The following is a 26,161-nucleotide window of genomic DNA, read 5'->3' on the forward strand; positions in this document are numbered from 1 at the left end:
CTTCGGTCCAACTCACCCATGCTGACCAGATATCCTAAATAAATATTGTTCCATTTGCCAGGATTTGGCCCACATTCCTCTAAATCCTTCTTATTCATAAACCCCTTCAGGTGCCTTTTAAATCTTGTAATTGTACTAGCCTCCATCACTCCCTCTGGCAGTTCATTCCATACATGCATCACCCTCTCCATGAAAACGTTGTCCCTTAGGTCCTTTTTATATCTTTCCCCTCTTATCTTAAACCTATGTCCTCTAGTTTTAGACTCCCCCAGCCCAGGGAAAAAACCTTGAATATTTACCCTATCCATGCCCCTCATGATTTTATAAATTTCTATTAAGGGCACCCCTCAGCCTCCAATGCTCCAGGGAAAATAGACCCAGCCTACTTCATATTTCACAGCAGGATGTTGGATAACTAAAATTACGGTTATATCAAAGACTCTTAACAAAACTCACATTCAATTGGAAAACAACTTATAAGTTAATAAGCTGAGTGGAATATGCATGTAATAGAACAATCCTGATACGTTTCCATGTATACCACACTGAGCAGATTTGAATTTACGAAACTAACTCCATCATCTTGACTATTCGGAAATGGTGAATGTCTCATTACCCTTACAGGCTAGGAAAACACAAAGGCAGAAACTGACATAATAAGGAAGATGGAAAATGCTCAGGTGTGAGAGAGAAAGAGAAAACATTCTTCTGTAAATTACATTCACTGATTGAAGGGTTCAAGGGACACAGACAGAGAGATAAAGAAAGAGAGAGAGAGAGGGACAGGATGGAAGCTAGTGGAAGGTTTAATTAGTTATGGTCTGATTTGAGTGTGCACTGGCTTATCAGGGACTGAATATTTGTGTGCTGTTCCCTGGAGCTCGAGATCTGGGAAGGTTATGAACTTAATTTGCATTCTGGGAATCTAAGATGATTTTAAAAGAAAATGCCATTTGTAGGACAGTGATACTGGACATGTTAGCTGAGCGAGGTTACCTCATGACCTTTTCCACATAGTTACGACTAGTCCCTCGTTGTGATGTACTGTTAAAAGGGAAGGTTATCTAGCCAAAGCAATTGGCCATTTGGCCTGGCTTGATCAGGATTTTCCACTTTGATGTGCATGTAGCTTAATTAGTCAAGCGTACTCAGACCTGTCAATGAGTTTCTCTTCCTCTGCAAACTTTTGCCATTTTATTGCTGCTTATCTGCTAAAGGACACGTAGCGTTTTTGTAATTTTAATATCGATTTCTGTATAAAGACAGCTTGTTTGCAGCATTAAGGGGAGTAACCAGAGAGATCTTTTAGGGGTAAGAGCTGGCGCCGCTACTCTGCTGATGGTTTTAGAATCTTAGCTCAAGCCCAGCTTGTGGGTGTCTATGTTATAGTGTAACATTGATGCCATTGGTAAATAAAGGTAATAATTTAAATTAAACTGTCTGCAAGAGTTTTATATTCCATATTGCCACAGAGTACGATCTCCAGGATGAACGAAGAGAGACTTACGGGTCAAGTCCATCAGGAATTCGCTGAGCTGTCTCGAATAGATACTTTAACAGAACTATGCCCCCGCAATCCAAGATCTCTTTGCTCAGCTACACTCCCCAGAACCTTACCATTAAGTGTATAATTCCTGCCCTGATTTGCCTTTCCAAAATGCAGCACCTCACATTTATCTAAATTAAACTTCATCTGTCACTCCTCGGTCCATTGGCCCATCTGATCTGCTCTGAGATAACCTTCTTCGCTGTCCACTACACTTCCAATTTTGGTGTCATCTGCACATATCCTATGTTCACATCCAAATCATTCATATGAATAATGAAAAGCAGTGGGCCCAGCAACGATCCTCGTGACATACCATTGGTCACAGGCCTCCAGTCTGAAAAACAATCCTCCACCACCACCTTCAAGCCGGTTCTGCAACCAAATGGTTAGTTCTCTCTGTTTTCCATGTGATCTAACCTTGCTAACCAGTCTACCATGAGGAACCTTGTCAAATGCCTTACTTAAGTCCTTAAAGATCACGTCCATTGCTCAGCCCTCATCAATCCTCTTCGCTACTTCTTCAAAACACTCAATTAAGTTCGTGAGACATAATTTCCCATATACAAAGCCACTCCCTCATCAGTCCTGCCTTTCCAAATACATGTAAATCCTGTCCCTCCAACAACTTGCCCACTACCGATGTCAGGCTCACTGGTCTATAGTTCCTTGGCTTTTCCTTACTACCTTTCGTAAATAGTGGTACCACGTTAGCCAACTTCCAGTCTTCTGGCACCTCACCTGTGGTTACCAATGATACAAATATCTCAGCAAGGGGGCCAGCAATCACCTTTCCAGCTTCCCACAGAGTTCTAGGGTACACCTGATCAGGTCCTGGAGATTTGTCCACCTTTATGCATTTCAAGCTGTCCAGCACCTCCTCCTATGGACGTTTTTCAAGATGTTGCTATTTACTTCTCCACTTTCTCTATCTTCCACATCCTTCTCCACAGTAAATACTGATGCAAAATACTCATTTAATATCTCCCCCATCTCCTGCGGCTCCACACAAAGGTGGCCTTCCTGGTCTTTAGGGGGCCCTCTTTTCTCCCTCGTTACCCCTTTGTCCTTAATCTCTTTGGATTCTCTTTACCCTTATTTGCCAAAGCTGTCTCATGCCCCTGATCTCCTTCTTAAGCATGTGATCAATTTCAGATTGGTTAGATAGTATCTCCTCAATTTATGATTCATTTCTTAAGACTGATGATCATTTACTGGCACTCCCTTTCTACTATCTCTACAATGGTTCTCCACACTGACATTCACTCCCAGGGCCATCCTTTTCATTATAGCTTGTTCCTGTCAGCTTACTAAGATTACAGAACTCTCCTAAGATAATGAGGATAATGAGGAATTGTGTGCCGGTTTACAGGGTATGTAGTATATCATATATCAATGATGAATATCATTCCAAATGTTCCAAATAGCACAACTAAATGTTCTGGGGAATTCTAAACTCTATCAATATATTTTAGTTAAAAACAGTACTTACTAAGGAAACTAAGAAGTCACTTTGAAAATACTTTTTGCTTCAGAGAAATAGGAGTCACATTAGCAAGAATTAAGTCTTATCATCATAGTGAATTATGTTAAAACTGAGGCAATAAAGAACCATTACAAAATATAACAAAATACATAAAAGTGAAAATAATCAAACAATACTAATGACAGAACTTAATTCTAAAATAATACATAGATTGCTACATACCTTTGGCTAGAAAATCAAAACAATTTAGGACCTAGCTGTATCCTGATACCCAAAATGAACCTCACTTCAAAAGGTCTTTGCAGTTTATAATAAGTCGTAAAAAGTGAGTCTTCCCCTGCATTAGATACAGGGTCTATTAGCCTCTGGCTAAATCATCCATGTCATCTTTGACAGAATGTAGCCACAGGCAAAGGCCTATGTGCTTTTAGCAGCACCATCTTTGACTGACTATAATTAAACAGAATATTAGATTAATATATGACTTACTATCTGAATATATGTTGAAACTCTAATTACTGACAAATTAACACAATCTTCCATTAGTGTTGAGCAAACTGTTACAGTACGCAGCAATTTTAGAATGTCGAATCTGTCAATCCCTGAAACCCAGTGCAAACAAAATATGCTGAACAAAAGAGTAGGAGGTAACAGTAATAAAATCTCATTATATTACACAAAAATTATGCAAGCACCACAAATGGAGTTAAAAGCCAAAAAAGGCACAAAATACTTATATCCTGGACGCAATTCACAATATTACAAAGCTCTATTCAATCAACTCACCTTTCCTGATGTTATGCACACATACCACAAAATATCCACAAGAGGGCAAATAAAAGCCTCTGGTACATCAGGAAAGCCTAAACCGTGAATGTTGACAAATCAACTGACTTTCTCAGCAGCTTCAGTTTAGTTCTTATATTACATCTACACACACGCAATTTTTAAGAATAAAAGCACTGAAAACCAGAAGCTGGGTAGGCTTTTAGAGACCCAGTTTCCAGGGCTATTTTGGATAAGTGGGTCTTCAATGATGATGTTCAACTGAATTCCAATTCTGAGAGGATTAAAATGCTGACACAGCTTTTGCATCCAGCCATAGATCCTGTTAAGGTCCAGGTCAGCCATGTGCTTGATTCAAATCAGGTCAACAGGTACTTCAACCCTATTTACTGACCTTCAATTTACATCCCTTAATACCATTATTCTTTAAAAGTGTATCAGTCTCATTCCTGAGCATTGCAATTGACCCAACATCCACAGCACAGGGGAAGAGCATTTCAGGTTTTAAATTCGTGAAGCATCTCCCTATGTCAACCTGATAATTTCCCTGCATCTAACACATCACTTCGTTTTATCATTTTAAACATTTCACCATAATTGGTTGTGTGTTCAGCAATGTTCCTTCGAGGAACACAGGAACAGGTGGAGGTCTTTCAGCCCCTCGAAGCTATTCTACCATTCAACGAGATCGTGGCCTAACTCCATATATCTGCCTTTGGCCCATATCCCTTTGGTTACCAAAACCTTTATCTACCTCTATTTAAAACTAACTGATCTAACTGTCATTTGTGGAAGAGAGTTTCAAATCCCAACAACACTTAGTTTGTAGAAATGCTTCCTAACATCTCTCGTGAATCATCTGGCCCTAATTTTTAGATTATGCCCTTTGTTCCAGAATCTCCAGCCAGCGGAAATAGTTTATTATCTACCCCATCTTTTCCTGGTAGTATCTTGAAGACGTCTGAATTGTGTGGCTGTGCAGCAATCCAGACATTCACACATGGACGGAGTTTGTCAGCCCCTTTAAGTTACAACGCGAATGCCCCGTGAAAAAAATTTAAGGGGAACCAAACATAAATGAATAGGCTCATGCAATACGAGAAAGATTAGAGGGAACATCTGTGTTCTGCGACAGCTGCCTGAGGCAAATATGCATTTGGAAACAAGGGTGCAGTGCCTAACTCCAAACCTTTTTTGTGAATTTGAACTTCAAGAAGGCCAAATTTGTTTGTTCCTAATCACATGAAGAAAATTATGACAGAAACAGTTAAAAAGCAGGAGGCAGCCTTCAAGAATTTATCAAATTCCCTTTGGAGGTTTCCAAACAAGAGGAAAGAACTGTCAGAATTATTAGATCTCCTCCTGTGTAATTTCTATCAATTAGCAAAATTCTGAAACAGAAAATAATCTATTTCTCAATTGTGTCACTCATCTCTGAGCATATGCAAATCATTGTGCAGGCCTGTAATTTCCTATGATAGTCATGATGTTTTCATCTTATACCATTTCTCAACATCCCATCACTTCCATAAGAATAATTGGTAAATAGTTGTCTGCTCAGGGACATGGGTTAACCTCTCACCATCTGGCTCATGACTTCAGTCAAAGACCTAGGCAGATAGGTAGCTTTGATATGCTGACAATCATACAAGAACCAGTACTCTGACAGAGCAGACCAATGGGGTGTACTGTCCTCTAATACAACCCCAAGGAAGTCTCAAGCTTTGTTGCTGCATACTATATGATTGGGGCTGCGGGACAAAGAAGAAACCGAGAAGGAACGTCAAGAGAGGGATAAGGAAGTGGAGGTTGCAGATAGAAAGATAGGTCAACTGTGCTACCATTTACTAAAGCTCTAAGACAGGAAATTAATGGAAAGGTTTATTTTCAGAATGACACCTCGCTTCACCAAAACTGGGTGGGGCATGGGGAGTCTGTGAAGGTGAGGGAGAATGAGGGGAGCTGTGAAGGGTGAGGATTGGTAGAATGTTTTATCCTTCCCCTTTTGAAAGGTACACCCATAAATCTGCAAAGCTTTGGTGAAGGTAAGGCAACTCTTGGGAAAGGTATGTTTTTGTTCAAAAAGTGCATGAACTCATTGGGACTGGCAAACTTGTCTAGGAATGTACGGAGTTAAAAGAAAACAATGCTAAGTATTTCATAGTGCATATAAACCATCATGGGATTTGTGCTTCATGACTGAGTTTCCAAAATATTATTTTCACAATGGGAGCACTACCAAGTGAACAATTTGATGGACAGCTCCAACCACCACTTGTGTAAACAATCATTTCCATTCAATAAGGAAATGAGCACTTCAGGATTAAGTGCTTCAGTGAAATGTTTATTATGTAAGAAATTAATTGAAATAATTTCAATGGATTAACTTTTATTTCTATCTGTGAGTGTATTCCAATAGCGATGTCATCAATAGACACTATCAGCATTCTGAAGAACTTGTTATGGGTATGAGATGAGTTTATATGGAGAGGGAATGATAAAGGTAGGTGTGTAAAAAGTTTTCAATCGGAAAGATGTTGTGATACTTGAAAGAGTTCAGAAAAGATTAAGGATGTTGCCAGGGTTGAAGGATCTGAGCTACAGGAAGAGGCTGAACATGCTGTTTTCCCTGGAGCGTCGGAGGCTGAGGGGTGACCTTATAGAGGTTTACAAAATTATGAGGGGCATGGATAGAATAAATAGGCAAAGTCTTTTCCCTGGGGTCGGGGAGTCCAGAACTAGAGGGCATAGGTTTAGGGTGAGAGGGGAAAGATACAAAAGAGACCATTTGGGCAACTTTTTCACGCAGAGAGTGGTACATGTATGGAATGAGCTGCCAGAGGATGTGGTGGAGGCTCGTACAATTGCAACATTTAAGAGGCATTTGGATGGGTATATGAATAGGAAGGGTTTGGAGGGATATGGGCCAGGCGTTGGCAGGGGGGACTAGATTGGGTTGGGATATCTGGTCAGCATGGACGGGTTGGACCGAAGGGTCTGTTTCCATGCTGTACATCTCTATAACTCTATGAGTTCACTTATTGGCTATAAAGAGCTATTGATGAATAAATAGCTCAAGGGTTGGGTAAATGTGGACAGAATAGCACCTGCAGTATAAAGGACCATGGGGTGGGTAAATGGGCATAGGTTGGCATAGGAGACACGGGGCTATGGGCATTGGTGGGGAGGTATGGATGGGACATGCTGATTATGCTGGGATAATGAGGAACGACCAGGTGGGATATTTTGTTATTTAATCTGTGTTTTTAAGTTTTGATCACAGTGCTACAGCCTCAAGAACTGGCACCTTCTTAAGATCTTCCTGGGTCACCTGCCCCAATTCCCACTATAGCCCTCTGTACTCCCTGACCAAAAACTGGAAGTGTGGGCAGCCAATTTTAACCATCGGTTCTGTGGAGCCAGGAACTCCCCTAGTGTGAGAAAAGAGGGGCTTTCATGTGAAGTTGGTGGCTCGCCTGAAACATCTCTGGCCATTAATGGCCCGGTTCATACTCTAACGATGCTAGCACTTACCAGGGCAGTCTGGTACAAATATGGTTGCAAAGAAGGTGGGAAGTGGGTATGCAGTCATCCTGCGGCTGCGCACTAAGCATCCCCCAGGTAACTACAAATACTTATGTGGCTGGATGCCTGCATTGCGCACAATAGAAGGTTGCAGCAGTGGCGTGCTGCTCAACAACCATCCACCCAGGATCTCAGATTGTAAAAGCCTGAGGAGGTGCTGCACACTGATGTCAAGGTGAGAGCTTTTAAGCTTCCACTGAAGATATCAGAACTGTCTCCAGAGGTTCTACTGCTGTGAGACCCTCTGCATTGCTTATAAACCTGATCACCTGCCCCACGGTTGACAACTAAATTTTGATGACATGCATCAAGGTCGCATGTAAGTTAGAATTGAAACTATCCATGCTTTGATGTTGCGCACAAGCCTGCTAACAGGTGAACTAATGCACCTTAGATGGTGCTCAGTGCACAACCTTCTGTTACATCTGTAAATTGGACCCTCAATGTCCATTTTACTCCCTACAGTAGTGCCAGCAAGTTTTACCTAGTTTCAGAAAAAGTGGGAAAACAAAGCCTAAATAGATACTGCCAAGGTTCGTGCATTTGATGCATTGTCTTCAACTGCACTTGCCTCTTCTTCATCTTCTCTCCCCAGACACTGCTCAGCTTCTGAGCATGAAATGGAACAGAGCAACAAGAGTTAGAGGCAAGGATTAAAAGAGACAGATAAGTGATTCCTTAAAGCAGCAGCACTTGTCACTCAGTTTGTGAGGATAACAGTTCATTGAGAAGCAAAAGAAAGTATGATCCAAATGTGTTCTCCATGCTCAGCATTCATCACGCTGATGTACCCTCCACCCATGAAGTCCAAGGCTTAGTCTTCCAGTGAGGACAGCTCACAGATGGACAAACTCTTTGTCTGTATTCTTGTAATGAATGGCCACTTGTCCTTCAAGTGAGAGTGTGAGTGTTGATCTAATAAGATGTGTTGAGGCTTCCATGTCAGGTCAAGTAGTATGATGATGTGTGTGAAAGATGGCATGGGATGGAGGAGCTAAAGCTAAATTAAAGTGAAGAGAGTAGCAGATGCAAACTGTTGCAGTAGCAGAAGGTGGAGTACAATGATTAGGGAAGAGGCAAATTTTGAATGAGTTGTGTAGAAAGAAGAAGAGAAAAGATAGAGGCAGGAGTCTTACTTTAGTATCTCTTGTCAGTTTATTTAACATTTTTTTGCTTGATCCTGGTTGTGATGCATTTGCATTGATCTACTGTATATACTCTCTTTAAAATCGATCTCATTTTGGCCAAAATATCTGGAATTTCCCATATATGTCATTTAAAGTCAACCCCAGTTCTTCACAAATAACAGATCAACATTTGTGAGTCAAGGTATTGTCCTGTAAATAAATGCTATGATGAGAAAATACATGTTGTTTATGCTATTATGTGTTTTGATGTACAATTTGGCACGAAAGTTTAAGATGCATCAGGTGACAACCTCCCTTCGTGAGCAGCTCAGCTGAGCTCAGTTCCTGTGTAGCACTTGTGGAATATAGTCATATACCTAGTTGAGGTTTTTAAATTTCATCATTTTGTGTAAAAAAAAATGCCCTCTAGAAGAAACAAAAACTATACAGCAGCACTTAAACTGAAAGTTAAAGAAATTGCAGAGAAGACAAATACCTGTGTAGCAGCAAGAGAATTTTGTTTCAGAGAAACTTGAGAGAGACTGGAGAAAGATATCAAACCAACTTCAGAGAAAGCTAAAACGAAAATGTGCCAACAGCGGTAAACCTAGCAAGTAGTCACAATTAGAGAAAAACAATGCTGAGTGGGTACTTGAAAATCATCAAAAAGGAAAACGAATTAGTCATGAAGCCATCCAAATCCATGCCTGAAATGAATCAAAGAAAGATGGAATTTTGAATTTTAAGGCAAGTGCTGGATGGTGCACAGGGTTCATGAGAAGGCATGAATTAGTACTTCAGCAGAGAACGAAGATTGCACAAAAACTCCCTGCTGAACCAAAAGATATTACAGTTTCACCGGTTTGCAATCAGAAACCGACAAAAGGAAGGCTACAAGTTATCATGCACTGGAAACGTGGACAAAACGCCTCCACATGCTGGAAAATCGAACTGTGAACCGGACAGGAGAAAAAACAGTATTGGTGAACACCATTGACCATCAGAAAAGCAGATTTCCCTCAGTCCTTTCTTGTTATGGCTGATGACACCATGATAAAACTGATGGCTGTTTTTAAGAGAAAAACTTTGCCAATGAAGAAATTTCCAAAAGGAATTGTTGTCCATATGCATCCACAAGGCTGGATGGATGAAAATGGATGTAGAAAATGGTAAAGGAAATTTGGAATTTATGACCTGGTGCACTACGCAAGGAAAGAGTTTGCTTGTCTGGGACCAGTTTAGACCACATTGTTGCTGGTAACATATCTAATCACATAACACTGACGTAGCTGTAACTCCTGGCAGACTTACAAGTATATGCAACCAACAGATGTTATCAATAATCCCTTTAAGGACATGATGAGAATAAAGTGGAACAACCGAATGTGTGATGGAGAAGAAAACATACACGAAAGGAGGCTCTAACTACAGACAATGATGATGAAGAAGATCCAAACAATGATATCATTCATTCTAATGATTATGAAGCTTTATTCAGTGCTGAAGATGTTGAACAGGGTGAGTTTGCAGGATTTTGGTTAACTTTTTTATTTGACATGTTTAAGATGTACCATGTAATTGTAATTTAAAGCCGTATTATATTTCTACTTCACTTTTTGTACTTACAAATTAAACTTTATTGATTCATTTTTGTTTCTATTGTCTTTATCAGGTAATTACCATAATTTGTTGGGTTTTTTTGGTCTTTATTCATTTTTAGAGATCAATTAGGCTTCTGCTAATGATATAGAATTTTGGACTCGAGCATGAGTTTCCACCCCTCAAAAGTAGTATTCATTTAATAGTTGACCACATAAATGTAACCTTAAAAATCAGCCTAAAAAATTCAACTTTTACAGTACTCTGTCATCTCTCATCACTGATGCTAAGAAGATCAACTAGATCTCTTCCTTTCATTTCTCCTCTTGTTCACCTCCTCCACCAGCACTTTCAAAGTGAGATCCTGCACTTGGCATGATCTACCATTTTAGACTTCTGTGATTGTAGCTGACTGCAGTAAGATCAGAGTTTCTCTTTAAGAGGTGTACGCTATCTCTAAATGGAGACAGAAATACCTCACATTCCCAAAACTTCTGAACAACTCAACTAATGTTGAAAGCCTGCTATTGTAGAAAAAGATGGCTGGGGACTAAGCACAAGTAAACATGGGAGGAGTAACTTACTTCATTACTTAAAGCCCATGTGAACACACAATGCACACCAAAGCAGGTTGCCTATTGTATCTCCATCTTCACCATTTGTAAAATCTTTTGTTCTAATCTTTTAAGGTCCAAAGTGATTGAATTTCACCTGTGCATGCACAGAAATTCATTTGCCACAAATTTATTCACTTAATCTACCAACATCTCTTTTTAAATTGGAACAAGCACAGAGATTGCTGGAGATACTCAGCAGCTCTGGCAGTATCTGTGGAGAGAGAAACCGAGTTAATGTTTCAAGTCCAGCCTAACTCTCCTTCAGAAGAGGCCTCAGCAAATTTTATGCTTCCATCCTCATTGCTTAAAATACAGTCGGTGTCATCAGCAGGTTTGGGTATGTGGCTTACTATCATTAATATATACAATGATTTTTAAAATATTTCTGTGGGACGTCGCCAGTCACATTCTGCTAACTAGATAATTTAACCATTAGTCTTACTCTCTGTCTGATTCCATTCAGCCAATTTTCTAAGCAGGTCAACGACTTGTCTTCAATTTTATGAGCTTCAAATGTAACTAACACTTTCTGAACTGTAACTAATCTGCAAGTCCATATAAAAAGGTGAAATGTATTCAAGCATTCAAAGTAAATTTAATAACTTCCATAATATTTCTGACATAAGTAAGCTTCCAAAAGCCCCTCAAATAAGATTGCAAGTCAAACAGTAAAACATCAGCTAAAACTGAGCAAACTCACAATTTAAAAATAGTTTTTAAAGTTGACAAAGGAAGAAACAAGCTGAATAGAGCTCAAGAATGAGTACCAAAGAATAAGAGGCAGTTGGCTGAAAGCGACACTGTTGATTGATTGTTCATGGAGGGTCAGAAAGTGCACAATGCCAGAATCACAGGCACAGTGAGGATGCAGAAGCTTAAAGTGGTAAGGCCAGAGGGAAGGAAATCATTGCTATGGAAACATAGGTAATGTTGCATGGGAAGAATTTGCCAGAGGAAATCAGCAAGAAAGGAACTGGAGGTTAGATGAGCAGAATTCTGTGCAGTACCGGATGCAGAAAATGAAGTTTCAAATCATCAAAATAAATGACGTACCCCTCCAGCAGGTCTGTAGCCTACAGTGACATCTGCTGGCACATTAGGATGTAGCTGGATCCTGTTGAAGTTGAATGTAATCACTTACAAAAATAATTTTAAACATTCATAATAAAAGCTCTATAAATCAAATTTATAGCAGAGATAATGAATGACTAGCTAAATAAACATTTATAATAATTGTCATTCTGCTGATTTAGTTGTAATTTTAAAGTATCATGCCTTCATTTGTATTATGAGATCCTACAGTAAATTTTAAAATTTTAAACATCTTCAGGCAGGTCTTCCACAACAGAAAGAACAAAACTATCATGTTCAATAGCATCTCAAAGCTGTGGGGATGTCTATCCTCGGATTGAGAAAAATGTAATAGTTTGGAGATGAGAAGATTGTGCAACAATAAATAAAACATCTCAATTTTAACGAAAGGCACTCACTTAAATCCAACTTAAGTTTCAGAATAGAGAAAAAAAATCACTGTTTGAGAAAGACCTTAGTTTTTTATCATTCTTTTACAAAATTATTTTTCTTATAAAACTGAAGTTATTCTGAATATTACCTTGACACTAATACAACTCCTGCGCTTCCCAGTAGCTGCCATGCGACAGATTCGGCAGTTATTCTGTCATGTTCATAGGTTTCTCTTTGTGTAAAAAGAAACACAATTGGCAGCTTTAACTGTAAATGAATTGTAGATACTTCCTCTGGTGGAAGATTAATCTCTGCCTGAAAATTTGGAAAAAATTGAATTCTAAATAAGACACGACTTGGAATATACTTATTATGCATAAATACTTTTTAAGCTCTTTGGGTGGAATTCTGTCCTTTCTGAAGGTGGCAGCTAGGGCAAATAATTGGATGAGTTGACCCCACTGAGATATTCATCCCCTCCTTGCCACCTCAGCAATTAAGTTCTGGGCAAGAACATCCAGGGCGATCTTCTCAAAACGTCACCAACGAAGGCCTTAACTGGTCAATTTGACACAATTGGCATAAGGGCCTCAACATGCCTGCTCCCAAACTACCTGCCATCCCAGCAAGACAGAAAGGTGGATAGTTTCCCAACTGGGCAACTGACCTGCTGGGTTTGGAGAGGCCCTGTGACTACAGCATGTATGTGGGCAAAGGTGTTACCTCTGAGAGGGACTGCCCTTGCCTCTGACTCTACACCCACTGATTATCACTCCATGACAAGAAGATTAAAAACAAAGTACTTTCTTGCAAACCCTTGATTAGCAAATCTCGACCAGCAGTCTTTAGGGCCAAGATGCTGCCAGTCTCTGATTTGACCAACAATTTCTGATGACACAGGATGCCAATGACAAGGCATGTGACAGGAAATAAAGCTTACCTAATCTCTGCCTGTCAGCTCTTAGCAAATGAGCAAATGAGCAAATTAGCCTAATTAAGAATGTTCTCTCAACAATGGGTGGATGATGTGTTAGTGGACATCTAACACATGATTTCAGCTGCCCCTGCTTTCGGCAGTCATAGGGACTCTCCAAACCCAGCAGGTCACTTGCCCAGTTGGGGAACTATCCAACTTTCTGTCTTGCTGGGATGGCAGGTAGTCTGGAAGCAGGCATGTTGAGGCCACTGTACCAATTGTGCCAAATTGTTCAGTTAGGGCCTTTGTTGGTGACATTTTGAGAATATCGCCCTGGACGTTCTTGCCCAGAATTTAACAAAAATGGAAGAAATCATACTCTATTTTCTCTTTTGGAAGTCTATGTGTTTCTGGCTTAGGTTATGATAAAATGTGCACAACGTTGGCAGGGTCCAGTTTCTCAGTGTTTTCCATTCAGGCAATCAACCTTTATAAAATTAGTTGGACAGAAACACCATAGATATTGGTTTAAAAATACATGAAATTTTTATATCAGTGAATCCAATTTAATAAATACTTTTCTCACCACTAGCGGAGCCTCCAATATCTTAAGGTAGGAATGTATATTCACAGTAGTTAGTGGCTGTTTAAAATAGGTCCTCTTACATGGCTGATTCCTATCGGTAACCATCTTGCAATGGCAGAACCAGAGTCTGGCTGAAAACGTATCTGGATCTTTCAGGCTACATAATAAGATTAAAAGAAAGTCAAAACATTGCAATTAATGAGGCACAAAGGTGTTTTAGAATAAATACAGTGTTCTTGCAATGCACAGATCACGTAAGGGACAACATCAACATAAAAATAGCCTTCTATGGTATTTCTTACATCGGTCAATGTAAAGTGGAAGATGGCATGTGAATAGGCAGCAACTAGATATATAAAATCATAGTTTCTCCTGTTAATTTCTAATAGCTCTTGTTTGAAGCAAAAGGCAGAAATACCAGACCCTGGACTGGAAGAAACTGGAACCACCCATGGTCCATTCCTATGTATCAACCTGCATATCAAAAGCTGAGGCTGTTATTCTATTATTAAACTGAATTGAATTGAATAGTTTATTATTACTTGCATTTTACAGAGAATAACAGTGAAAAACATCAAATGTCACCATAATCCAGGGCCATTTGAATAGTTTAAGAATAAAAAGATATAATTAAAAGAGAGTCTATTATCATTCCATTGCCTCCACTGCAGAGCCAGCTCACCAGCTACACCTGCATCTCTATCCCTCCTCTGCTGACTCATCACCATCTGTGTCAGACTCTCCAACGTATATGTCATCACTCTTTTAACACCATGTTTTCACCACTGAGCCAACTCGTTGATGCCAAGTCCCACACTGAATCCACACACAGCCCGCAAGACACCGACTTCACCACCAACACCACCTTGCCGACAACCCCAAGTCTCCACTTCAGACCTGCAGTGACCATAACCAGGGATCCCTGATCCCACTGCCAGCCAGGCTGCCGCTGCCTCACCAAGGGTCCTGCTCCAGCCACCCTCTTCCCACGTCGCCCGGCCAGCGCCGCCATCTTGGAAGATCTACTGCTGCCAATGCCTCTGATCGCTGGAGGAACTTTGCAGCCGACCCTGAATACCAGGAGGACCAATCTCCGGGGGAAGTCGTGTTGGCCAACGTCACCTCCAAACAGTGCTGCGCTGATGCTGCCAATTAACACGCCACAAAAGGCTTTGGAGCAAAGAAAAACAAATGAAAAAGCAAAAGATAAAAAGGAGCAGAAGTATAAAGGAAAAAAAGGAAGCAAGTGGGAGCAGATGAGCCCCAGACAGCCCTGCCACTCCACTGCCATCTTGAAAATCTGACTAATTAACATTTGACTAATTAGTTTGGCATTATTAGTCACTATAATCTCCAAGCAAACAAACTGCTGAGCCAAGGAATGCCAGGCATTTGTGTGGGGGAGGGACTCTGCAACAGGAGCTGCCCTCACATCGAAATGTCAAATCTCCTGCTCCTCAGATGCTACATGACCGGCTGTGCTTTTCCAGTGCCACACCTTTTGACTGAGGAGTAGAAGATCGATCCAGTTATGTGGAAACAGCATTGTAATACACAACCTCCCCAAGACTGAATCCATTCAAGGCAGGATCTGGTAGGCAGATCCCAGTATTATATCAGGATCCAAAGCCCAAAATTTACCATAGCACTTTTCGAAAGTTAGACCATCTCTGACATGGTTTACGGTTAGTTTGGGACCTGGAGTAACTGCTGTCTAAGCCTGACAACTATTACTAACTTGACGCAAAACTGCACAGTTTACTAAAGCGTTCTGTATCTCAAGATGAACAGAAGGATAAAAAACTAAACCTTCAAATATTCATCTTAGGTATTGGATTTACTTGTAACAATGTCTTACCAACTCTTTAAAAAAGCAATTCATTCTTCACTTCCAGAGATCAAATTCTATCTGACCATCTCCAGCTTCATACAAAGTAAGTTGGAGTACAAGGGTTTTTTTTATGTTGTTCATGTAACATGGACATTGCTGGCTCAGTCCATATTTATTGTTTATCTCTAATTGCCTTGCAAAGATGGTGGCAAGTTCAATTCTTGAACCACTGCAGTCCTTGGAATGTAGGTATACCTGCAGAGCTGTTGGCAATTTTGACCCCATGGCAGTGAAGGAACAGCAATACAGATCTATATCTGGATGGTATGTGGCTTGGAGGGAAACCTGTTGGTAATGCTGTTCCCATGCATCTGCTGCTCCTACCTTTCTGGGTGCTAGAGATTGCCGAAGAAGACTTGGTGAGTTGTTTCAGCACATCTTGTAAATGGTGCATACTGTTGCACTGTGCATCAGTGTTGAAGCTGTTGACTGTCAAATGTAGTGGATGCAATGCCAATCAAGCAGGCTGTTTTATCCAAAATAGTGTCGAGCTTCTCGAGAGCTTTTGGAATTTTACCCATCCAGACAAAAGGAGAGTATTCCATCCCCCTCCTAATTTACTCCTTGTAAATGGGAGACAAGCACTGGGGAGTAAGGAGGTGAATTACTCACTGCAAAATTCCTAGCCTCTGACCTGATCTAGTGCCTAATATTTATATGCCTGGCTCAGTTCAGTTTGGGGTCAATTACTTGAAAGTGGAGGATTCAGAGTTGCCATTGGACAGCAAGGGGAAACTGTGAGATTATCTCTTGTTGGACAGGGTCATCTTCTACTCCTCAGTCAAAAGGTGTGGCACTGGAAAAGCACAGCCGGTCATGTAGCATCTGAGGAGCAGGAGATTTGACATTTCGAGCATAAGCTTATATTCGATACGTCGACTCTCCTCCTCAGATGCTGCCTGACCGGCTATGCTTTTCCAGCACCACATTTTTTGACTCTGATCTCCAGCAGCTGCAGACCTCACTTTCTCCAATTGTCAAGTACTCATTGTGCAGTGAAAAATTTGCTTGCCACTGATCAGCCCAGGTATTGCTATGTACGAACGGAATGCTTCAGTATCAGAGGAGTTGTGAATGGTGTTGAATATTGTGCAGCTATCAACAAATGCCCCCACTTCTGACTTCATCATAAACAGAAGGTTATAATTCCGGAACAATCTATTGAATTCAAATTTAATCATCTGTCATGATCAGATTTTAACCCTTGTCCCATCATTAGCCTGGTCCTCTGGATTATGAGATTACGAATCCAGAAACATTATCACTATTCTACCACTTTACCCCATGTTATGAAATCTGAAACATAAGACTACATCTGTGTTTTTAAAGTGCAATGTCTCAATACTGTAAATTGGGGCATCCTGTTTACAACTCACCTTCCAAAGTTCACAATATAAAGTTTCCTTTTTCCCATTTGAAAAAAATATTGTTTTGCTTCTGGAGCAGAACACTCTGAACAGAGGTAACACTTCACATAATGGATTTGTAATGTGTTTCAGTTGCAAATACCTTATTTACTACAGATTTTTATTGCATGATAATTCATGGGTGAAGTTTGAAAAATGCCTTAATGGCCAATCCCCAGTAAATTAAATACAGAAATTAAACTGTCAAAATCCAAATTGCCCTAGTCCCCCCATATAGGCATCTCAAATACAAGGAAGAGCACTGCAGTACTTGTATAATAACTACTCGCAGAACTTGCCATTCAAGGTTAGAGTTTATCTGCACCATTGTAAGTACATTTTAAATGGAATAATAAGTTTTAATTACTTTTTGGTACCCAAATTTACATGTGCTGATTATCACTGACAGATTTTAGGTATTTTTGGAGGTTTCGATAATTATTCACAATTCAAATGTTTTACTTTGTCTTATTCTTTTAATCCTAAATTTCCTTCCTTCTCTTTATTAGTGTTCTATAAACAAGATTATACTGAATTCAAGTTTCCAATTAAAGACACCTTCTGGCATTTTATACTCTGCATATTTAACTAAACTTTCTTTGATCTGATTAGTTAGAGAAATGCTTCCTTTGTCTACACAGACCACAAAGAGCTTATGCTAGACTGAAATGGATTTCTAATCACTGCAAGTTTCAGTGTGAAAGCCCAGAGAAAATCTGTGGTTAGTATAATGGTAATGAATGGTGTCCATTTGACACTGACTACAAAAGGGGCCAAGGTAATTTTAGATTAGATTAGATTGCTTACAGTGTGGAAACAGGCCCTTCAGCCCAACAAGTCCACACCAACCCTCCGAAGAGCAACCCACCCAGACCCAGTCCCCTACATTTACCCCTTCACCTAACACTATGGGCAATTTAGCATGGCCAATTCACCTAACTTGCACATTTTTGGACTGTGGGAGGAAACCAGAGCACCCGGAGGAAGCCCACGCAGACACTGGGAGAATGTGCAAACTCCACACAGACAGTTGCCTGAGGCAGGAATTGAACCCGGGTCTCTGGCGCTGTGAGGCAGCAGTGCTAACCATTGTGCCAATTTGCTGCATTATAAGTTTATTAACACTGCTTTTCCAATTTTAGGTCCATACTTACTCCATGCCTTCCAAAACACTTTGCTCTGTGGTCAATACAAACTGATACTTAGCACCATAAACAAAAGCAGTTTCCATAATGGCTCTATGTTCTGAAACGAATCATAAATAATACATTAAGTATACAAATGCACACAATAATCATCATACTGAAAACAAAAAATGGGTATTTAGAGACTAAGAAGCATACTATTATTTCCCTAGCTCAATACTACTGATATATCTTGTCTAGTGCATACTATATTAGCTAAAGAACAGACTGGCAGAGTAAAAATATCAATTCCAAGGTCAGGTTTTTGCGAAGATTTAACCATAATTTTTAAGCAATGCATTAAGACACAAAAAACATTATTCAGATGACAAAAGTAATCACCTTTTTGTAAAACATGTAAATTTCACATCTTCTTCAAAAATTTACTAATGGGCAAAATTTCAAACAGAAAGAAACAGCAGGGAATAAAAATAGCTTGATTAGTAATGGATACAAGTCAGTGTTATCATTCCATGAGCACACTTTCAAGTGAAACAATGAGTAATGATTAGAGGTAGGCATTTCAATGTTCACCAGTTTCATCCTCTTAGGAAGTGCCTTTATTTCAGTTTGTGGAATCTCAAGTTTGTGAGAGTTTACTAAGTCTGCAAAGTTGTGAGAGTTTGTTTATAAGTTTTCAAGCTGTCAGAACAGCACTGATTTAGGTAATCAGACCTGGAAAGGATCATAAAGATCATCAAAACTGGAAAGTCAGTTTGATAAGAATTTAAAGAGTTAAAATCAGAGTGATACTTTAGTATTAATTATCTGGGAAATAAGTTGAATCATTCTTTTTGCTGATGATAAGATCTTTCTGTATTTTTGTCTCTTTAGTGCGCTCTTTTTGTTAAAGAGTATTTACAAGTTTATGTAAATATGTTCCATGACTAGCCGTCACAGTAATCAACAGTGAAAATAAAATGATATGTCCAGCCAGGTTTCATTCTAGTATGTGACATGCCCGGTGCATTCATCATCTGGAAATGTAACAGGAGAAAGAGAACAAGGATGGATTAAAGTACTACAGCGGGACAAATGCGTAGATAAGGAATCCATTTTTTGTGTTATTCTGACTCCACTGAGGTATGGTATTTCCAAAGAGCTTGCCCACAGAGGGGTTATGCACCATATGGAACATCATGGAGATGTTGAGGAAAGCACTGTTATGAAGGAGGCAGAAGGGCTCCTGATGAAGGGCTTTTGACCGAAACGCCAATTTTCCTGCTCCTCGGATGCTGCCTGACCTGCATTGCTTTTCCAGCACCAGTCTAATCTTGACTGTTATGAAGGATGTCATCAATGAATCTACCTAAGGTTATCTTTGTGCAGGAGCAGTGTGGATAATATCAATCAGAAGTGACAAAGAGGTTTCACCAACTCTGGCTAAAACAGGGTGTTGTATAGAATAATATTATAAAAAGTGGACACTAAAATAATTAAAATTTACTAATCAATTCCTTAGAATTAATCATTCTTCTCAGAATCTCTGTGCTTTCTGGCAGAGTACAAAACAAATACACTAAACTTAAAGTTAACTTGTTTTAACAATACCTGGAACACCGATTGCTCGTACGAATGTAAAGATGATGTCACCACGTCCTTTCATATCATTTTCAATGTCATGAAGATCCATCAATGAGTATACATACTTTATTTCATTGAACAGCAAAATACTATAACAAAGCAATAAATATTCAGAGTTGTCTGAGCAATTCACAACAAAACTAAGGAACTAGCTCATTGAAAAAAGATTTCACTGCAAATAAATCAGAGAAATATTATAATTGTAAACTTAACAGCAAATACCAATATACAATTAATCCTACAGGAAGGCAGCATAAAAACTCAAAACTTAGTAATTACTGCAAACTCTCAATGATATATTTACAAAGAGCTGTACAATATAAAAAGTACTATAATTGCAGTGTTAATTTGCAAGAAAGTGATTTTATTAAAAGAAACATTCACACTGATTTCAAGCTGGTTATTCTGCATGATATTTGTAACCCAAACTGTTTTGGATACCAGAAATGTGGAAAATAAATTGTTTTCAAATAGCATGGTCTATTAGTATCACAGTTTAAAATAAAGTTTGAAACCCACCCCCCCAGATTCAATGTCATGTCTGTGTGAAGATGCATCCACCAAGGTTGTTTCAAGGACATGATAATTGGCCTCAGTAGACTGAAACTTAGCACCGAGCAAATGTTTCCAGCCTTGAATATTGCACAGGATTCTTGCTAGAAAGCTTGTATACTGGCTCAGGACAACAAGACAATCAACTACAATATTCCCACAAAAAAAGCAATATTTACTACACTTACATTTAAAGAATATTCTAAGGACATGATACCTGAGGTAGTTGGGAGAATTGCAACCCAGACAGTGTCTTTCTATAGGGGAGATGGGTAATTCTAGTTGGTAGGAAACATCTTGCCTAATGTTTACTAATGATGTCTGTGCAAAGTAAAGCTAAGTAATTATATTAGATATTCCCAACCTCATCACAACTGATAATTCAGTCACCATCCAAACAATGAACACGTGACAATAACACTCAAATTAAAATGGTCTCAGCATCTTTTCATGCATCAGACATATATAAATATTTTTAATCAGCCTGTTCAGACTTGTTATTACACACCTCTACAGTAGGTGAGGCTTGAATCCTGACCTTTTGGCCCAGAGGTAGGAACACTACTACTGTGCCATCAGATTCCCTATATCTCTCACACACATGAATGTGAACGAGAATGTGAATTAAATATATATGCAATAAAGCCAAACAATGGTGTGGTGGAGAACAGAGGATGATACTTTAAAGAACAAACAAAATATCTGTCAAGAGGCATAGATAATACATCAGTGACCAGCAGAAAACAAAATCTCATCAAAACTGCACATTGAAATTAAGTTTGGAAGGATTTCTGAGCTAAGGAGCCTTTAAGGATTTCTTAAAATTCAAGGATGAATATTAGAAGCAAGCAAAAAGGAAAAAGATATTTCACAGTTTGCCTTAATATAAGGCAATAGTTCAGCTTTTCAACATCCTAGTCATTTGACTTACAGGTGGATGTCACTTTCTTACAAAAAGATGTAATCAATTTTCTGGTGAACTGTTACATGCTTTGATGAGTAAATGGGAATCCTCTAAGCAGAAAGTGACACACACCACCCACACACTAAGGTATGTTGATCTTATTTGCATTTATGAGCATCAGAAATTGATTATATTGATTATGACTACATTTTTTTGGATTTTTTTTAACACTATTAATTCAATTTCTCCCACTCACACACACTCAGTGCTTCACAACTGATGAATTACTTCTGAAAATTAAACACTAACAGTATTGTGTAAATAAAGGGAGCAGCTGATGTGTGTACAGTTTGGTGCCAAAGGCAGCAAAGCTGAGTGAATATTTAGCCTGTTTTGGTGAAAGTTGAGAAAACACGTTGGCCTGGACCAAAGACCTGAAGTAAAGTGTCTCAGAACTTCTCTAGTCTGGATTAAGAAAGGTGAATTCCCACTGTTGATTACTATTCCAAGACATGTGTGGGTGAAAAAAAATATGTGCTTCTGGTGATGATATTCCAAATACATACAGAGAAAAGGATCAATTAAAAGGTTAGTGTTATCTGTACTAATTAAAACGCTGGGTTGACATTTGACTTCTCTTTTGATACATGGTATTTATAAGACTATACCGAAAGGAAACATAGTGAATTAATGTCATTCAATGCAACATCAATTCTACCCAATTCTCTGAATCAAAGTAGTAAATAGTAGCTTATTCTACTAGGTTTTCATCTTTCCGATTAATAAAGAAAAATATCTTGCATGCATGGAGCCCTAACTTCAGGGGTACAGAACAACTCATACCAACTTCTTCTGAAAACCTAGAAACTTTATTTACTTTTATGTGAGTATTCAATCCTATCATTTTCACTAATTGAATTAACTGAATTTAAAATGGAACAAACCATTTAAGGACATACTTACAATAATATATTTGCTACAATTGCATCCACATCAAATAATGTTTCAGTTGCAAAACTCCTAAGCATTAGATTACCCCTATTAAAGAGAAAACAAATAAATATATTTAAGTATCAGTTAGAAGTTTTCATTAAATAGTCAGTTTCATGGTGTTTTAAGATTTGGAATTACGACCCCTGTACATGATTTTTGAACTGTATGATTCGGTTAATATTGCCTCATCCCATCCCTTCCACCAAAATGCATTACTTCACAACTATTTAATCCTATATGCCTCTTGTCTGTCCATTCTGTTGGCCTACCTATGTACTGGTGCAGTTCAGCAGTTCATCCAGCTCACCACATCTTCATCAGCAAAGTTTGAAATATTTTCCAGCACTGGTCCTTAGTGAAACTATCTATCATCTTTCTGACTGATAAGAAATCATTTAACACAACACATTACTTTCTGTTTTTCAGGCAATTTCTAGCCAAACTGATGTTGATTCTCCTATTCCATGAACCTCAATTTTGTTAACCAATCTATGACATAGAAATTGGTCAGCTTCCTAAAACCCTTATTGAAAAAATCCACTGCCTTCCCATCATTAGCTATTTCATTCACTTTTTCAAAACATTCAACTAAATTGGTCAAGCACAATTTGCATTTTGAAAATCTTTGCTGGCATGTCTTATTTAACTTGTAGCTTTCCAAGGCCCTGGACATTTTTGACTTATTCTTGTTTATGAAACTTAACCACCACTGATATTAAACAGTCTAGCCAGTAGCTGACAGGAATGTTATTAAAATGACTCAACAAAGGCTGGTATCCCATCGTCAAGTCGCCCTTTATTTACACATGGAGAGTCCATGACACTCAAACACTAAGAGCCAGCTCTCAGAGTGAACAGAACCTCTGACACTCCTGTTTGTTTTTTTTTATTTTATTAAACAAATTACAAAACAGTTTACAAAAAACATTGACAGCTGTACACAAAAGACAGCAGTTTTACAAGGGAGAGGAGCAGCAAAGCTAGGCCCCGAACCCTACCGTTCAACCATTTTACAGGGAGAGGAGGACAAACCTCAAATCCCAGTTCCACATATGACAAGACAGTGACAATGACGTTTGTACATTAGACAATACCGTTACATACAAAAGTGCAGACAATACAGACCCAGCAAGCCCCCGCCCCTCCCACCTGACACTCCTGTTTGTTTTTTTTTATTTTATTAAACAAATTACAAAACAGTTTACAAAAAACATTGACAGCTGTACACAAAAGACAGCAGTTTTACAAGGGAGAGGAGCAGCAAAGCTAGGCCCCGAACCCTACCGTTCAACCATTTTACAGGGAGAGGAGGACAAACCTCAAATCCCAGTTCCACATATGACAAGACAGTGACAATGACGTTTGTACATTAGACAATACCGTTACATACAAAAGTGCAGACAATACAGACCCAGCAAGCCCCCGCCCCTCCCACCTGACACTCCTGTTTGTATCTGTCAGCCAGAACTCCCTGATTGGACCAGATTAACAGCTCCAATCAGGAAACTCATATTCCATGAGGTGACCTCATTACAATCACTACATCCATCCCCCTCTGAGTCCAAGGATGTTGGCTGGTTCTTTTTTTGTAGGTGATGTAGGACCAGGTCAGGTTTTTCCAGAGTCAGCTGTGATACGGGCAGCATGTAACGCACAGTAGCTCACCTCTTGTGGCTAAAGTGTGTCAGAAGAAATTCAGTCTCCTCTTCATTCCACAAGCCAGTGACATCCACGAAGTCCACCTCAGATTGCGAGATTTCTTCCAAGCTTGACAGAGAGGGAGAACCCAGATGGAAAGGCAGTCGAGGAACAGGGCACATTTTGCTACCACACCGTTTGAGAGTTTGCAACTTTCATATGGTCCACGTGCTTGTGCAAGACCGTCACATCAACCCAAACTTTATACGTCACTGGACCTGAAGTCACATCAGCCAAGCCTCTTACCCATGTAGGGTTCATATGCCAAACGTCGTCCCTGAAATAGGCTGTCTATCTTGCTTAGCATTGGTGATCCCGATGCTGTTTCACCATCCCCAGCGACTGGGAAGATCACATCTAACCTGGTGTAGCATCTTCTGCCCATTAGCAACTCTGCTGGAGATACCATTATAGTTGCATGAGGGGGTGATCCTATAATCAAATAGGAACTGGTATCTAGTGGAACTGTCGGGTGTTTCTTTAAACCTGCCTTCAAAATTTGGACTGCTCTTTCTGACAGACCATTGGATGATGGATGGTATGGAGCTGTCATTATTATTACGAATACCATTTGGCTTTAGGAAGTACTCAAATTCCCTCCATCATTCACTGAAACATTACACAGGCTGACGATACCCCAAATGGCCGTCTCGTACATTGGTACTAACACTTATGGGTATGAATTGTAGTGTGCATCTGGCAGTCCAAAAACAATTACAAGTTCGTATGGCTCATGTTCAGCTTTGTGAAGGACAGCTCTCTTGCCAGCTTTGCATTTAAATCATCTATGTGGGGGATTGGTATTTATCCAGCTGCAAAAAGCAGTCTATCATTTGTGTAAAATCCCCAAAGACAAACTGAGCCATCAGCCTTCACAATCAATTCAACTGGTGCTGCCCATTCAGCAAACTGGACTGGTTTGATGATTCCTTCATTTTCCAGCCTTCTGATTTCTGCCTGTACTTTTGCCCATTAAAGCAAATGGCATTGGATGAGCCTTGTAAAATTGTTGAATTGCTTCCTGGTCAACATGCAAGGTGGCCTCAGTTCCTTTGCTAGTCCCTAGACCTTCCAGAAAATCTTCCAGGTATTTAAATAGGACTTCACTCAGGTAGTTACTTTCTAATTGAAAAAGATTAAGCAAATCCTTCCCCACCATTTCATCCCATCAGGCTTGGGTCCGAGCCTTTTACTACAATCAATGGTAACTGAACCAACTGCTTGTCATAAGAGTCCAGAACCAACGTTATACCCTTAATCTATAAGGGTTACCCTTAATCTATAAAGGCATAGGTTCTCAGTTTAGCCGAGACCTTTTGCAAACTTAAGGATTGGATTTCAGGATGAATTTTGTTAAAGGTTGGTTCTGTGATAACTGAAGTTGCCACGCCGGTATCATAAGACCATAAGACATAGGAGCGGAAGTAAGGCCATTCGGCCCATCGAATCCACTCCGACATTCAATCATGGCTGATGGGCATTTCAACTCCACTTACCCGCATTCTCCCCGTAGCCCTTAATTCCTTGTGATATCAAGAATTTATCAATTTCTGCCTTGAAGACATTTAGCGTCCCAGCCTCCACTGCACTCTGTGGCAATGAATTCCACAGGCCCACCACTCTCTGGCATCCTTCATTAGAACCAAGTAACCATTTAACCAGACATTTAATATGATTGGCTCTGATTTGGATGATGCTAAGTAATTTAATTGTTCCAAACAAGATCTAGGTGGACTTTCCAGGGTGTACATTTTCCAGTATACTGGCCTAAGAGTTGTTTTGCTCAATTTAGTTTGAGTGGGACTCTTTTGCTGTCTTGAGTCTGCACACCGTCAGCAACAACAATGGCTTGCCAGCCAGGATCCTGAAGAAAGTGTAACCATTTGGCTCTGGTTTGGCTTTGTTTTGGGGTTTCGGTGTGGGCTGATCTAGAGTCCCTCTGTTCAGGTTATGTCCTGAGTGAGGCTATGCAATTGCCTTCACTCAAGTGGTGTTCCGCAAACTCAGTCAGCCTGGTGAGGGTGTCCACTTCCATCAGAATATCCTGTAACTCACATGCTCCACTTGTTGTATTTTCCAATGATAAAACCAGTTTTCATGCCTGTTTGAAATCCAGTTAGGCCTCAGCTAGTAGGTGCTTTTGCACAGTTACATCATTAATCCCACACACCAAACAATCTCACAATATCTCATTAAGGTTTAAACCAGTCATATGCTTTTGCCAGTCATCTTAACCC

At 39.6% G+C, this 26,161-nt stretch overlaps 1 protein-coding gene across 2 annotated transcripts in view; it reads right to left on the reverse strand.

The window, feature by feature from the left end:
* Positions 1 to 26,161, reverse strand: part of txndc16 (thioredoxin domain containing 16) — a 126,863-nt gene that overhangs the window by 89,540 nt on the left and 11,162 nt on the right. For both annotated transcript variants that reach the window (XM_043697651.2, XM_087989857.1), the window contains exons 5-10: positions 22,197 to 22,271; positions 19,745 to 19,866; positions 18,164 to 18,254; positions 13,713 to 13,869; positions 12,359 to 12,525; positions 11,800 to 11,860 (exon numbers count right to left, since the gene is read on the reverse strand). In XM_043697651.2, the coding sequence (XP_043553586.2) occupies positions 11,800 to 11,860; positions 12,359 to 12,525; positions 13,713 to 13,869; positions 18,164 to 18,254; positions 19,745 to 19,866; positions 22,197 to 22,271 (673 nt within the window). The remainder of the gene's footprint in view (positions 1 to 11,799; positions 11,861 to 12,358; positions 12,526 to 13,712; positions 13,870 to 18,163; positions 18,255 to 19,744; positions 19,867 to 22,196; positions 22,272 to 26,161) is intronic.

The sequence above is a fragment of the Chiloscyllium plagiosum genome, unplaced genomic scaffold (assembly GCF_037043375.1).
Source record: "Chiloscyllium plagiosum isolate Xiang-an unplaced genomic scaffold, Cpla_swu_hap1 HiC_scaffold_8, whole genome shotgun sequence".
Taxonomy (NCBI): Eukaryota; Metazoa; Chordata; class Chondrichthyes; order Orectolobiformes; family Hemiscylliidae; genus Chiloscyllium; species Chiloscyllium plagiosum.